Source organism: Copadichromis virginalis, linkage group LG1, assembly GCF_057382275.1.
Source record: "Copadichromis virginalis isolate Kocher_CV1m ecotype Utaka linkage group LG1, C_Virginalis_male_GT1.1, whole genome shotgun sequence".
Taxonomy (NCBI): domain Eukaryota; kingdom Metazoa; phylum Chordata; class Actinopteri; order Cichliformes; family Cichlidae; genus Copadichromis; species Copadichromis virginalis.
In genome coordinates, this window is record NC_140618.1 from 8,427,469 (window position 1) to 8,444,235 (window position 16,767).

The 16,767-nt window shown below is 39.0% G+C and overlaps 1 protein-coding gene across 1 annotated transcript in view; it reads left to right on the forward strand.

Annotated features, from left to right (window-relative positions):
- LOC146718281 (collagen and calcium-binding EGF domain-containing protein 1-like) overlaps positions 1–13,509 on the forward strand; it is a 37,666-nt gene extending 24,157 nt beyond the window's left edge. Inside the window, exons 3-11 of the mRNA XM_085443895.1 lie at positions 6,359–6,411; positions 7,995–8,129; positions 8,571–8,708; positions 9,558–9,691; positions 9,942–10,056; positions 10,292–10,431; positions 10,935–10,970; positions 11,320–11,355; positions 12,019–13,509. Of these exons, the coding sequence (XP_085300021.1) occupies positions 6,359–6,411; positions 7,995–8,129; positions 8,571–8,708; positions 9,558–9,691; positions 9,942–10,056; positions 10,292–10,431; positions 10,935–10,970; positions 11,320–11,355; positions 12,019–12,207 (976 nt within the window). The 3' untranslated portion in view covers positions 12,208–13,509. The remainder of the gene's footprint in view (positions 1–6,358; positions 6,412–7,994; positions 8,130–8,570; positions 8,709–9,557; positions 9,692–9,941; positions 10,057–10,291; positions 10,432–10,934; positions 10,971–11,319; positions 11,356–12,018) is intronic.
- Positions 13,510–16,767: the final 3,258 nt, after the last annotated feature.

Consider the following 16,767-nt stretch of genomic DNA (forward strand, 5'->3'; position numbering starts at 1 on the left):
ATTTCTTGCCAACAAAATTACACTACAACTTCTAAAACTATTATATATAATGAAGAGAATGAGAAACACACTCAGATTCCCAGCGCACAAACCTTTAAAACCTTTACATTCACACACACAAAGCTCAGACTGATTCCAGTTTAATGGGGTGTGTTTTAGAGGCTGTGTCATGCTGACCGACATACTTTCACATTCCAAAACAAAAACACACGGGTCACTTCTTCCTCCACCCTCAACTTCTTGTCCAGACGCCTCAGCCTCCACTGTCCCACCCACCAGAGACACCCAAGGGAGAGCTGCTCAGACTGACATGCTGCTTATGTATGTACAGTTTACAGATGTGCAGTGAGTTCAGTTAGTATTCACTATTGCTGACCAGATTCTGTTACCATTCAGATTTGTTTTTTCTCTACACATTTGTATCATAACTCCTCAAATACAACACACACATCAAAGGTGATGGATATGCTTCGGTGAAGACTGACAAACAAGGGCTTGGTAGAGAAGTTCAAACACTGTTTACCTCCACAGGAGATAGAGGGTTTATGAACATCTTAGGCCATTCAACAAGTACTTGTGAAGTGTTCTGCCAACATTTTAAAAGCTCAACTGTACTTTACATATTATCAGCACTATTATCATGAAAATATGTTTTGTTCTGGAATTAAATTAGCATAGTCAAATATACTTACAAGCAGGTAAACAATGTGCAAAAAATGAAATTTAAAGACATACCATTAGATAAAATATAAAGGACACAGTACTTGAGCTACCCCTAGTTTTTTTTTATTCTTTTACAGAGAAATATTCAATTCAATTTTATTTTATTTAACAGAACCAAGTCACAACAACATTTGCCTCAAGGTGCTTTATATTGTAAGGTAGACCCTATATACAGAGAAAAACCTAACAATCATATAACCCCCAATGAGCAAGCACTTTGGCGACAGCGGGAAGAAAAAACTCCCTTTTAACAGGAAGAAACCTGCGGCAGAACCAGCCTCAGGGAGAAGGAAGACAGGACAAAAGACATGCTGTGGAAGAGAGCCAGAGATTAATAACAAGCACGATTCAATGCAGAGAGGTCTATTAACACATTGTGAGTGAGAAAGGTGAGTGAAGAAGAAATACTCAATGCATTATAGGAATCCCCCAGCAACATACACCTTTTGCAGCATAACTAAGGGAGGATTCAGGGTCACCTGATCCAGCCCTAACTATATGCTTTAGCAAGGAAAGTTTTAAGCCTGATCTTAAAAGTAGAGATCTGTCTTCAAACTGGAAGCTGGTTCCACAGAAGCGGGGCCTGAAAACTGAAGGCTCTCCCTCCCATTCTACATTTAAATACTGTAGGAACAACAAGTAAGCCTGCAGTGCAAGACTGAAGCGTTCTAATGGGGTGATATGGTACTATCTTATCATTAAGATAAGATGGGGCCTGATTATTTAAGACATTGTATGTGAGGAGCGGGGTTTTGAATTAAATCTGGATTTAATAGCCAAAGAAGGGAAGCCAGTATAGGAGAAATATGCTCTCTCTTTCTAGTCCCTGTCAGTACTCTTGCTGCAGCATATGTGCAATCATACATGGAGACAGAGTATATAAGTCACCAACAGAGTTTTTACAATTCTAACAACCCTGAAAGTCAATATGGCCACCTTTATTCTTCAACAGCGTGAATTCTTTTGAGCAAGCTTTATTGTAATTTTTTAAGTGGTCTTCAGGAATGGTTCTCCAAGCTTCTTGAAGGACATTTCAAAGCTCTTCTTTGGATGTTGGCTGACTTTTGTTCTGTTCTTTGTCAAGATGATCCCACACTGCTTCAATAATGTTGAGGTCCAGGCTCCAAGCAGCCCAGTCGATGACTGGTAGTATTCCACTGTGTGTTTTTCTATCCAGCTAAGCTTTTACTGGATTGGCAGTGTGTTTAGGATCATTGCCGTGCTGAAAAATGAACCTGTTGCCTATCAGATGCTTTCCAGATGGTATTGCATGGCGAATGAAAATCTGATGATACTTTTCTGCATTTCTAATTCCAAACATATTGACAATGCAGCTCCAAACCAGGGGAGAGCCGCCACCATGTTTTACAGATGGCTGTAGACAATTACTGTTGTACTTCTCTATCAACCTCTTCTGCACATTTTGACAAGGATTTGACCCCAAAATGTCACATTTGGCTTCATCGGTCCATAAGACAAGTTGCTACTCATTTTACCTCCAGTTATTCTATATTTTTTGAATACCCCTGCCTTCCCCTCGGTCGTTGTGTCCTTGGGCAAGACACTTCACCCGTTGCCTACTGGTGGTGGTCAGAGGGCCCGGTGGCGCCAGTGTCCGGCAGCCTCGCCTCTGTCAGTGCGCCCCAGGGTGGCTGTGGCTACAATGTAGCTTGCCATCACCAGTGTGTGAATGTGTGTGTGAATGGGTGGATGACTGGATATGTAAAGCGCTTTGGGGTCCTTAGGGACTAGTAAAGCGCTATATAAATACAGGCCATTTACCATTTTACCATTCCCCTGGTCTGCACCCTTCCAGTGAGACCGTTTCTGATGAGGTTTTGTTGGGCAATAGAAGGATCAGCTGAAAGGCCAGATGCAGCTCTCAGGTCTTGTCTCAGGTCTTATCTGGATTTCCTTTTCCTATTTCTTAAGGTTAGGACTTTCAGGTACTGTTCATCTTCTTTAGTTGGTTCTTTTATAGGCTTGCCACTTCTCCTTTTGTCCTCCATTTGCACCGTTTTCTCTTTTTTTTAAGGACCCACTGAACACCATGCAGAAACAAGCCAGCGTGTTTGGCTTGTAGCATTTTAGGTATCATCTTATTGGTGAAACTATTTTATTTTATTCCTTCCAAACTTGCTTCTAGTATCAAAGTGTCTCTATATCAATTATGGAATTAATTCTTTGCTAAGTTGCGTCTTATGTGTCCAGACCTTTGCATGCCACTGTGTTTATAGCTAATTTTATGAACACTTTCTTATATTTATGACACCTTTTTTTCCCTGTTATATTAAGATGACTCATGACACAGCACACATTTGTCAGTTGTTTTGGTTTGTTGTTGAAATGAGCAGACACTGGAATTACACTTCTACAGCCTTATGCATATTTGTGTATACACATCTGCACAGAGAAAGGTGTTATGGGTGACTTATGTTAAAAGAGTTGCACACACAACTCAAAATTTCACCAGCAAAAATTGTCAAGCAATTATTATTGCCTAATTAGCTCTAAAAGCAGTAAGCAGTCGACGCTTATGGGAATGCAATTAGTTTGTCAGGTAGGAAGTGTTCCAGGATTTTACCCTGTGGGGAATATGAACAGCTTGGCTAAAATTCAAGGGAAAAACATTTGTAAACAGGGTGAAAGTGCCCATTGTGTCAAAGCCATACATGTAAAGTTCAGAGTGGCTGTTACGGTCCCTAAATTACTGGCTCAGAGGAACCCATAAACTATGAGAAGCCACAAGCTGTTGGGAGTTCAAAGCAAATTTAATGATGCAAAAACCGAACACAAATAAGGGAGATGGAAGCCCTGGCCAAAACAAACAAATGAGAGAGAAGGTCTTGAACCAGCCAAGTACTGCTTCTTTGGATTCTGCCTTCTGTCCTAAAATAAAAAATACTCAACAGTCAATGATTAACACCACAACCAAAAACATGTCTGCTGGTAACTCAGCTAATAGCTAACAAAACAAACCTGCAAAAACAGCTCAGGATTAAAGCTGACTCTGCGGTGGTGGTGAACCAGACACTCTACACCTCTGGCTTTCAATATGTGATCGTCAACATGCACAACCAATGAGAGAGAAGGAGCGCACGTGAATGAAAAATGATCAAGACAAGAAGGAAGAACGTAGCAGAGGAGAGAAAAACAGTGGCTTACATAACACGTTGCTTCATACTGTAGCAGTTCAAGAATTATTAAATTGTTTCAACAAGAGAAAGTGAAGGAGTCATAAGATTTCAGATAAGTTTTCAGGGTGAGAAAGAAAAAAGAGCATAGAGGGATGTGTGTAGTTTTATGCATGCACTGGGCCATTTCTTTTCTTTGGTTATGCACCATGTTTTCCTCTACTTTTACAAACCGATGGGTTGCTGAAACAAATAAATAGGGTCGTTAAGCCATATGTGTAGTCCTAAATTACAGCTGTTCTAAAGTTGATCAGAACCAGATCTACTTTAATCTTCAAGCTAAATAATCTTTTTAGCTGCTGTCATGCCAACGATATAAATCCAAGAAACCCTCCTGCTCAGACGTACATCTGCATCACATTAGCCCAACTTAGATCACTGACTGAGTGATTGATTGATGGATTGACTGACTGATGCAATGAGTGACAATCTTCATCTCAGTATTCACTTTCCTTTCTCCACCTCAGCTCAGAGCCTGGCTTTATACATCCCTCTCAACACTCCACGCTACAGGCTGCAGATTAAAGCCACTCTCATCTGGATCTCATCAGTTTAGGCTGGCCTCGCTATTTTATAGGTTATTTTTCATTCAAGAGAGGGAGGGGGATCTCATAGTGATTTAAGGTTACACTGCATGGAGGCTGGAGGAAAATAAAAGCAACTTATTGTCTTGAGGGGACCTTGACTGAAGCAGCATGCTAAATCCCCTCCGGTAACAGCTTGCAGTTTTTGGGATAGGAGTTGGGAATTCATCTGTGTTTTTTCAAGCATGCATGTGTGATATTTGTTGCATGCTGTGCTGCTAGAAATTCTGAGCCATTTCCTCTGTTTTTTTCCAGCTGTGCTGCTTGTAACATGTGGTGGATTGTTGTGGGATTGCTGAACGACTGTCATTTCCAAACACCCTAAATCAAGTGTGAGAAAATTCCTTGCCCAATAATTTTTGTGCAATGCTGACTTAGGGAAAAATGCATCTACAAGACTTTAGGAGTTTACATCACAAAAGTAGACTGTAAACAAGTTTTGTTTTTTGTTTTTTTGTTTTTTTTTTAAATGAATTCATAGTTTAAGTACTGTGACTAAAATTCAGAATAAGAAGTAACTGCAGCTTGTTTTTACCTACTTTTTTAAAACTGTAGTGAAACTGAGAAACAGACCAGTAGCCCTCAGGCAGCTTTGATGACCTGCTGACAAATGAGCATTGTCAGCAGATTGCCAAAATGAACTTGAGTTCTTGGGTTTATTTATTATTGCAATAGTTAGTTAGTTGACTCTAAGTCTACTATTATTTGTAAAGGATGGCCTCTCTCATTTCCAATACTGTTTTGATGCAGGTTAATAATGCATATAAAATAAGCTGCTCTTTACTTTTTAGTGTTTTGGTGCTGCTAGTGCCGAATACCTTCCTCTAAATCAGCGGTCCCCAACCCCCGGGCCTCAGACCGGTACCGGTCCGTGAGTCGTTTGGTACCGGGCCGCGAGAGTTGAGGCTCAGGTGTGAAATGTATAGTTTTCAGGGTTTTTATCGGTTTTCAGCGTTATTTTGTTATCATTTTTATCGTTTACTCGGTTTTCCTGGGTCTTTTCACGTGTGTTATGAATAAATCTTCTTTTTTTCGGTACCGGTACTAGTTTTATTTTGTTGTATTTATCCGCAACACCTTAAAGGCCGGTCCATGAAAATATTGTCGGGCATAAACCGGTCCGTGGCGCAAAAAAGGTTGGAGACCGCTGTTCTAAATGATGATGTGTTAGTTGTCAGTGAGGGTGGCAGGATGTCATTGTTGTCCTCACGTTTATCTTCAGCTGCACTTATACACTTATACACTGTTTAAATACTACAACAGTTGGCTCGCGGTGTACACTTTCCAAATATTTTTTATTTTACAAAGTTCACGTGAACAGCAACAAACTTATAAAACTGCAGTGCTGAAATTATTCAATTTAATTACTGCTCTCTGAAGCAAAGATTTTTTGACTCTACTAAGCAGATTTTGCTTCTTGGCTCTTTACTAATTAAAACAGCCATTTCTACTTGATGGGCAACAAATCACATTTATATAGAAAAGTGCATCATGCAGGCCTGTTTTTCATCAGTGCAATGCGCTACACAGTTAAAATGCAGATTCATCACAGCAGTTATCCTGTTTTTGCTGTTTCATTTACCACTCTGTAATTGTCTGATTACGTGATCCAATATGTAACAAAGTCAACGTCAACTGAAACATTTGGTTTGACTGTAGAAGTGCTGGTTTGCAGACTTTTTATTACATATGGAGGTTTTCTGTTTCTCTCTGAGCAAATCAACATCTGGGTACGGCTTTTTATTTATCAAACATATAACGGCGGTATCACTCTTCTCATGTATAAAAAAATAAAATAAAATGGCTTTCCCAGCTGATCTGAAATTGGCATTGAATATTCTCCTTTTCTTCTTTCAGGAGGAAGTGCTGTAAAGGATTCAGATTTGTGATGGGCCAGTGCATACCTGAAAGTAGGTAAACCATTTGCTCCATCGCATAAGTTTTGCTCATAAACTCTCACATCTGGATCCACATGTTTCAAATCTGATGCAATTTTGTTTTCCTCGAAGGCAGTTTATAAACACAACAAACTGTACAAAACATAATGTGGAACACCTTTGTCAGTTTAGCAGTCCTTTCATATAGCTTGTACACTTCAGTCACCTGAAACAAACGGCACATAAAAAATAATATGTCTTGGCAAAGACAACTGACAACTGTGATTTTCCATAACAAACATCTGATTCTTGTGAAAGTTGTCAGCTTTCATGGCCATGTTCTCACGGGCTGGTGAAAAGCATTGCTAAACAATTTCGTTTCTTTCTAAAACTGTAATCCTGTGCTTCCAGATGGTAACAGTAATTAGCATCAGACACTAGACGGTGCTGTTCTTCCATGACCCCACGAAGAACGAATGCTTCCCTTAATTATTTGTGAATAGCTGATATATAAGGAGAGACTGAAGATAGACAATAGATATGATCATATCTGTAGTATGTTTCTTACAGCAGGTTAAAATTTGAACTTGAGTCAACTTGAGCAACAATAAAATTATAATAAAGTATATAAACAAAATAAATCAGTGCTTAACTTTGCTTGACATGCCATTAAAATCTTTAAATGCTGTGGTGCTTACAGCCCCAGCCAGAGGCTATAAGTGAGGCACAGAAACCCAGAGAAGAGATCAAATAACTGCATTTTAATGTTTCAGTTTAATGGTTCCTTTGGCCTAATAGCACACAAGTTTAATGCAGGCTGCTGTAGGATTTCAGTTATATTCTATACTAACTACGACATGAACTACTCTGTTGAAAATCTGACAATACACTTATTAGATGAAATCCTAGACTTAGTGTGACTAGTCGCAGGCTTAAAGATTGGGTTAAAGGCTCAGTCATTCAGGAGGAGCTCAGAGGAGAGCTGCTACTCTATCACATTATATGGAGCCAGTTGAGGTGGTTCCTGGGTGCCTCTTAGATGAAGTGTTTTGGATATGTTCTACCAGGAGGAGACCCTGGAGCATACCCAGGACATACTGGAGACATTACGTCTCGTGCCTGGTTTCCTTGTTTCACCCTTAGAAGAGCTGAAGGAGGTGTTTGGGGAGAGGGAGGTCTGGGTGTCTCTGCTTTGACAGCCCCTCCCACGATGGGGAAATACATATAAACAGCAGAATAACAAGCAAGCAACTCTAGGTTGCAGTGGCGTATATAAACTCCAACATTCATTGTGATTAGATACTGTAAAACATGAACTTAATGAAATTGAATAAAGCCATGCAGAGTCTGCACTGATGTAAGGTTATGAAAAAAAAATCTCTTGTCCACAAATTGTTTGTGTTGAATATGGAGGAAACTTCAGATAGTTACAGATATGAGTTACATGATAATATTTCAGACTGTGCCAGTAAATGTTTTGCTTGTGTTACACCCATCCTACTGTGATATGTATAAACCCTTTTTGAGATGTTTCTTTACTTGTTCTGAAACTCTATGAATGAAACAAAGCAGTAATGAAGCTGTATAAAATGCTCACACCACACTCCTCTTCATAGGTGTGGATGTGTGTGCTGCGTCACCTTGCGAGCAGCAGTGCACTGATAACTTTGGACGAGTTGTCTGCACATGCTATCCTGGATATCGTTTTGACCGAGAAAGACACCGCAACCACAAATCTCCATACTGCCTGGGTCAGTTTTCATTATCTCTGGGAAAAAACAATTAACTATGCTTTTGCATAGGCTATTTGTCATTCACTGCACCACACGTCTTTATTCTTGAAAGTGATCTAAGTAACAAGTGTGGTTTGGAACTAAACAGGTGAAATAGCTCCCTCTTGTGGTTTTGTGCAGCAAAACATTTTCTCTCTATTACCATCAGCTTTCTGGGCTTAGACCAGGACCTGGAAAAGTAATTCTAAAAAGCTCTTAATTGCATTTAACACCTTAAAGTGACTTTCATCTTTCAAATTCTACAATAAAAGATTAACCTGAAAACACACAAATGGACAGAAATTACTATGTGTAAGTGTAGGAATTAAACATTCAAATTTTACTTGAGATTTACTGTAAACTAACTTTATCTTTACTACTTTCTTCCCCTTTCTGTCTCTATCACACAAAAATATGCAGACATTGATGAGTGTGAGGCCCCAAGCAGCAGTCTGTGTGACCAGGAGTGTGTGAACACAGTGGGCAGCTTTGAGTGTCGCTGTCGCAGTGGTTACATACTTGCATCGGATCAACGCTCTTGCATTGCCATACACAACTGTAAGTTTCTGTGCCACTCATCATTGCATCATTTTGAGCTTTATGTTTTTTGTCTTCTATTTTTCCTGCTCTGTTTCGTTCATTTTAGTTGTAGAGCGCTTTGGTCAACCTTTGTTGTTTTCAGATGTGCTTATAAATAAATTGATCGCTGTAAACAGAACTTGTAGCAGATTCTTTTAGGCCTTTGGCTGTTTTAAATAAGATATCGCTTCCAGCTGGTGGTAGGGCAGATTATGTTATAACAAAGATAGATGTGAGATTTTATGTGAGGTTGAACAGAAGAAGGTTGTTTGAATAACTGCAACTGTGAGTAGATGCATGACAAACTTAGGATGCAAAGCCAGGAAAGTAAATGACAAGAACCCGTTTTATTAGGTGATGCAAAAAAACATCAAAAACTTTTTTTTAAAAAGAAAGAAACACAAGGTTAAAGAATGAAAATAAAACCAAACCAAAAACAGGAGCATGAGTTACAACAGGAAAAACAAACACAGAGCAAACATACTGGCAACTGATAGAGGGAAGACAGGAAGATATAAACCCAGGGTTGAAAAGATGGAGATCAGACACAGGTGAAGGCAAAATACAGAAGGAAATAACCATGAAAAATGTGGACAGTGGAAAAATGGAAGTTAAGAGACAGACATAAAAGAGAGACAAAGAAAAAAAGTAAGAACACGAAAACAAAAATCAATTACAGTAATTACAATTACAATTACAGTACTGCTTGTGGTGGTATTTAAACTCACATGAATTCAAAAAAATTGACTGAACTTCTTTCTTCTGTTATTTAACTTAACAGCATGCAGTACAGTTTGAGAATTTTATTTCCTTGTTTTTTTCTTGCAGTGAGCTCATCAGGGAAGTCAGATACCTTGATGAGTTCTGGTACCTGCTCATTCACCTGTCAAGATTTTATGAACATGAAAAATAGTTTACTGCAGCTGAAACTCAAGCTGGGAAATACACACTCACCCAACCAGGTAACATCTTTATGTAATAGCAGTTAAACCAAATGACTGAATCAAGCATTCAAGCATGAACTCTTTCAGTCAGTCAATCAGACCATTTATTGTAAATGATGATGGCTAAAAAGTGAGCAAGACTTAATAGTTGCATAAAAAACTGAGGATGTTAAAGAAATTATTCAATTATTCAAAGTCAAACTGTGTTGGACCACACATCTGACCTTTAAATTCATTTTAGTTTAAACTTTCTTCTATTCTTTTGAAGGTACCTGGCTTGGCCAACAGCAGTAATAAACCAAGTCTGGGACGAGCAGGAAAAAAACCTGATGGCCCATGCCTTTCTGGTCTTCCTGGCCCTCCAGGAGCTCCTGGCGTCCCAGGTAATATGAAACTGATGGAAATCCTAGAGACAGATCCACCTCTAGTTACAGACACTGTATTACAGTGGCAAATATTTTGGCTATTTACCTAATAGATTTACTGGAAAATAATCAAATGAAATGTTCTGAACAGATGATGTTCGCTCATAATAACAGACCTTAAAAGTATTCTCAGCCCATGCTGTTGGGATGCCAGACTCCACTGAGGTTAATATTTTTCTTCTGTCTCTACCAGGACACCCAGGGCAACCTGGAATGAGAGGTGACCTTGGGGAGAGGGGCCCTCCTGGACCTCCTGGCCCTCGGGGAGACATGGGACCTATGGGTCCAGAGCCTGACCTAAAGCACATAAAGAGAGGCCGCAGGGGGCCAGTGGTAAGGAAAGAAACTGGCACCATAATTTAGGTGTTCTTACAGGCTTTACCTCCCACTTCAATCAGCTCATAAAGCTAATAACCCTTTTCCACTGGCGCAGCGACATGACTGGTGCTGGGACGCATCCAGTTCTGTCTTGATGTTTGTAGAGACGTATTATTAATCCATTTTCAGCGGATTAGCAACCAAATCCTACAAGTAATGTTGGCAGCATAAGTTGCTATTCACTATGAATCTGAAGACTGTACCTGCAATTTATGAGTCTTTTTTTGCAGCAGAGCCTCCAATAGTCACTGATATCAGTAGTCACTACTTGGAACTAGCAAACTTGCTATGTCTTGAAAAAAATCTGTTCTGTGTCAGACACCAGTACTGCATCACTGGAAAGAGGTAGCTCAAAGATGAATAGATGAACTGTATGATAATAGTTTAAGCAGGTAACTGTTGCTGTGATTAAAAGAAAACCTGCTGTTCTTAAACCCATCTCTCAATCGTTTATACAGGGACCACCCGGGGCGCCAGGAAGAGATGGATTAAAGGTTGTTATAGCAACTTTATTTTGCTTATGTGTCTTTGTATGCTTTTGTGTCACCATCGCCAGTCGCCATCTTGTGCCTGTCTGTGTCTGGCTCACACATTTCAAATGCACTCTTAATAGACCCTGCTCTGAAAAGCAAACTTAACAACATTTATTACGTTTTTTTGTTTTTTAACTGTTTCTTATACCTCGTCTCACCATTCTGACATTTAAACTGACCACTGATGCTCTTCCCATGCATGAAGCTACAGTACACCCTGTTATGAGTCTTATTGTCCATGGAAGCAAGCAAGCTGAATACAGTTTAAAAGGTTAAAACTCAATCAATGTGTGCTGTTTCTCATCTACAGGGTGACAGAGGAGCTCCAGGTCCCAGAGGCCCACCTGTAAGTTATTATAGATGTATGGATTATAACACACTATATCAATGATAGACATAGCCACTGTGAAATCACCTACTTGTTTACGAAGCCCTGGTGTAAAGCTTTAGTCTAAGCGTTTTAGGTGCTAGAAGTGATCATATTTGGATAAGAGGGTTAAAAAAAACAAAGTCTGGCAAGGTTGGTTAACAAGCTGCATCCATACACCTTAAGTGTGCATCAGTCAGACACTCAGTACCTGCTAATAAGTGCAATGTAGCATAAAAATAACATGCTAAAAATTAACCATGAAAACTGGAACACAGACCTTTTGGTCTGTTGTAATATTAGTCCACATTATTCATCAGATAATTTCACTGAACATGTTTTAAAAGGAACAAATGCCACAAACATGGGCAAAAGGTGGTACATACTAGCAGACAGCTACTTGCTAAATCCCTTTGTGGCTGCAACCCCATATATTTAAGTCTAGAATAAATTTAAAAGAGTGAGCTTACAGCTGTGATGTAAAGGGTAAACTAGTTATGGGGGCTAACTGACATTTGGAGTAATGATTTAGTGACCATTCAAGGAGCTGCACTGTTTCGGGGGCTTTCAGCTTTTCCTTTATTTTCAGGCTGCATGTGCACAATTAATTAACTAACCAATCAATTTCTCGCCTGTCTCTAGGGTCCACCTGGCTCCTTCGACTTTCTTTTGCTAATGATGGCTGACATCCGAAATGACATAATCGAACTGCAAGAGAAGGTGTTTGGGGAGCAGCGGGGAATCTCTCTGGACAGTCCTCCTCATAACAGCGGGGAAGCAGATTTTGTAGAGTGGGGCTCTGGAAAAGGAGATCACATGCTTAATACCTGACCTCTAACGTCCACCTCAAAGTAACAATTACTTGATCCCAGCAAACAACATATCAATCCTGACTCTTTGCTTAGAGGATAACGGATGCTGGCGGTCAAAATGTTAGCGTGTACATAATTCCTAAACTTATGGCTGGGATGAGCCTTGCTTGAACTTCAACAATGGTACAGACAGTAAAAGAGAGCAACCTAAATTTTGAAATCTGATGCTTTGACCACTGCAAGCGCTGTTTTGCTGCCTTTCAAGTGGATGTGAGAGTGAAGGGTGTGCGTGCAGGACATGGAGTGAGAAAGATGCCGCGTGAGCCTTTATGTCTGAGTCTCTGAGCTGTGCCTCTGAGCAGAACCACTTCAAACGACCGACTTTATCGTCTACATCTCTTCCTGTTTCTGAGTCTGTTCATGAAAGCTCTGCTGTGCCACTCACAGTTTGCCTCCAGGGCACTGGTATGAGGACCCAGGCCCTGCGCTGTTACCCTCCTCAGCACCTGCCTGTGGCATCCAGCCATGAACACTGACTGTGCAGCTAACCTCTGAGGGGGTCTTCAGAAAATAAAGATATATGAGTATGGTATTGTTAAAATTAAAATTAAAGAAGATCAATTTTAATAGAAAAAACATTTAACACATAGAAATCACCTGATATGTACCACTTAGCAATAATATGAAGTGATGTAAATGATTTTAAAAAGTAAAAAATGGACACATAATAATCTTTAAACTCACTTGTTTAATGGGTTCATTATGAACATGTTCAAGAAGAATGTTGAACATCTTTTAAAATTGGAGGATGAGCCAGCAAGACAGACAAGAAGACGGCTGGTCATTTATTTTATTTTATTTTATTTTATTTCATTTTATTCTATTTTATTTTATTTTTTTAAGTAAATTATGAAAAGGGTAAACTGAGTGCTTGTCAAGGTTTGTCTTAATGTAGTTATTTTGTAGTTTTCCATTTGAATTTGTTGTCCATCAGTTTCAAAAGATGTAATAATTAGTTGGTTTTCAACAAAGCATGTAGCAAAAGTTACAGAGGAGAATGAGAGCCATGTTAAAAAACATATATATTACTGATTATTTTGAGAGTAAAGTCGAAATGTCGAGATTACAGCTGTTGTTATAAGACAAACTGCCACAGCTGCTATACTCTCTAAAATGCCTTGGTAGATGAGTTAGTGAAAAGAAACTTATCTTATCTTATCTTATCTTATCGTGTCTTGTGACACAACATTCATGCTGTTTATTGTAACCATTGATACCCTTACATCTGTCCACCGCCAGCCATTTCATTTTGCCAAATCCACTCTTCTGTGTTTGTGTGTTTTTTTTCCATCTGACCAGAAGCAGCTTTCTTCACCTTATACTGATCACTATACTGTGTTTATGTGCTAAAGGATTGATAATTTCCTAGACAATTTCCTAGACATCAGGAAGAAGGAGCACAACAAAATAAAGCAGATGTGGAAATTAAAGCCCAAGAGGTCCCAAAAGAGTAGAGCCAGGAGCTCTAACTCTAGATACAGCACACTATGCAGAATTCTCAAATTACACAGAGCAATAATATATACACAAATATAAAACAGCTAATAATCGCCCTAAATGGTCTATTTTACTTCAGTTCAGCATAATAAAATTTTTATATGAAAAATGTTTTAACAAGGTTGCTAGGAGCAACCAGAAGCATCGCTATCAGGATTTATCCTCCCCATATGAAAATATGAACACAGTTTAAAATGTGTCCACTATAAGTACATTACAATGGAAAACTCAATAAACTAATTTGAGACTCTAGTATTTTCATCTGGATGATTTTGGTGATGAATAAATGTGTATTATAATAATAATAATAATAACATAATAATCACCAATTCAGTTTGATAAGACAACCTGGGGGTTTTTGTGCCATAAATGGATTAATAGCAATTGCCAAATTTATAGCCCACTCATACTCATACTCTTTCAATTTATGTCCCAAGGGGGTTGGAGCCTGTCCCAGATGACACTGGGTAAAAAACAGACTACACTCATACCAATTCCAACTCTAACATGCACTGTTGCTGCACTGAAAAAGCAAGGTTGAGTAATTGTGAAAAACAGACACAGGCACAACTCACAAAGAAAGACCCAGCCAACAGTAGTTTGAAATCCAGAAACCTTCTGAGACATAGTGCACTAACTACTCACCACTAAAAAGAGTATAGCCAGACTCAAATTCCCTGCTTGTGTGCACAAACTTGGCCAAATAAAGATGATTCTGACTTTCAAACCAAGTGTGGATTTATTCAGTGCCACCAGCAGAGGGTGCTAATTCTCAGATGGTGCTTTCTCAAAGCAAAGCGTTGCGTTCTTTAATTTGCTTTGTGAATCCCACCCAGGTTTTTACTTACCTGATCAAAGGGCCCTGCCACCAAACCATCACATACTTAGAAGGTGTTTATATTTCTCCATGTTTTTGAGCATACATGAATTATCCTAGCATTCATGTACAGGCTGGTGCTCATCATTATGTTCAGCGCTGACTGTTGAACCATCACGTGGCTGCATGTTATTATGAAAGGTGTAACAATTAGAGGTCAGAGGTGAAATGTCTTGGGGTACAGAGCTGTAGGGATAATTATAGAGTGCAGGCTGACAGCGAGGGCCTGTTTGAGCTTGTGGGGTGCACAACTTAAGAGATTGTGAAATATGTTTGATTTGTGCCGTGATCTGGTTCACCACACATATTATTTATATATATATATATATATATATATATATATATATATATATATATATATATATATATATATATATATATATAAAAAACTTTTTTTTAAATATATATGCATTTACACACACACACACACGCACACACACATATATCAGTGTCTGTTACGTGTGTGTGTGTGTTTCACTTCGTGACAGACTTCTCACTTAACAGCTCCACCCCCTGCCGTGCAAACGGGATCAGGAAAAACAACATGAAACAATTTAAGAACCATGTCAGTAAGAGAAAGGCAGGAGACTGAAAGAGATTATCTCATTTCCTTCACCGCTTGTCATGCAATTGGAAGCCTCTTTCTCAGCCTGTAGAGGACAGTAGAGGCAAGGTCACCAGAGTACATCTTGATGCATGAAGTTCACATACCATCACTCACAATAGATTTGTCTCCTCCATCACAGAAGATCAACAAAACGGGCTCTTCCTTATTTTACATTTTAATATTTTACATTGACTTGCGTTCTAATTCACGTGAGCTTTTATTTCCTTACTCTGGCAAGCATGCAAGATAAAATCTAAGTGGGTTTCATATGAATGTATACCTGAGATCTCCTTTAAGACTGCTCTTATACTTATATCTCTACCAACCCATGTTATAATAACAGACCTTAAAAGTATTCTCAGTCCATGCTGTTGGGATGCCAGAGTCCACTGATGTTCTACAGTTAGTAGAATTGTGTAACTATTTGCTGGCATCTTCAGATGAGACTAAAGATACAAGAGATAAAATTTGGCCAGATGTTTCCTAGAATGAGAGGAATTTCCGTGCTGGCACACTATGGGCTATCCATAAATACACCTCATGCACGACAGGGCTGTCACTTTAAACAGTTGAGTGAGAGAAGCGTGTGTAAACTTCGGCTGATTCTGGAGATGCAAATGGATGTGTGTTTCAGTATGCAACCTGGAAAGTTAATAGAGTTAATATGATCCCTTTTTGTGAAATACCATGTTTTAATATCATTTGTTTGATATACGTATTAAGGGCCAAAGATGGTCTCCCAGTAACCTAGTAAATCAAAAGACCAGAAAAGCATTTTAGAGAATCAACTCAGGTATTCCCCAAACTGTAAGATGATTTTCTACATGTAGTAACTCCCGTTACACAGTCCAGAATAACACCAAGATGCAAAAACTATTTTGCAAAAGAAAAAAAAGGGAAAAAAGAAATAAATGTTAAGGTTTTCATATATAATCCACCATAGAAGGAAATATACATGTGCATCAATATAAACATTAAAATGTGGGGCAGCCTGGTGACCTGACAATGAACCACAACATCCCCGGTTTGCGTCCAGTGCCAGATCCTTTGTTTCATGTCCTCATTTCTCTCTTTTCCCATTTTTTTCTGACACCACACACTCCCTCGTGACATAAAATCAAAAATGCTTCTAAGCTAGGTATATTGAGACAGTTCTTAAAATTGATGTTGTTTGTGACATTTTGATGGAAATGGGTTATGTGCTGTATGCTAAAATGACTCAAACATTTTCTGTTGTCAGAAAAAGGAGGATTGGGGAGGACTGGGGAGTCACATCCTCTGGATAGTCATCCAGAGGATGTGACTCCCCAGTGGAAAGCAAAGTTCAAGGGGCAAACAGCCATCACCATACGTGTGATTTGCACATTTCAAAAAATTATTTGTCAGTCCATATTTTGGACTTAGAATTTCATTCTAATTTAAGTGTTGTATGTAGACTTGCTGGTCTATACTTCTTTTTTCTTTGTTCATGTTCTAATATGGTACACGCATTTATTCTATTACCAGGTACCTGAGATTTAGTTTAATGCTGTAAATGT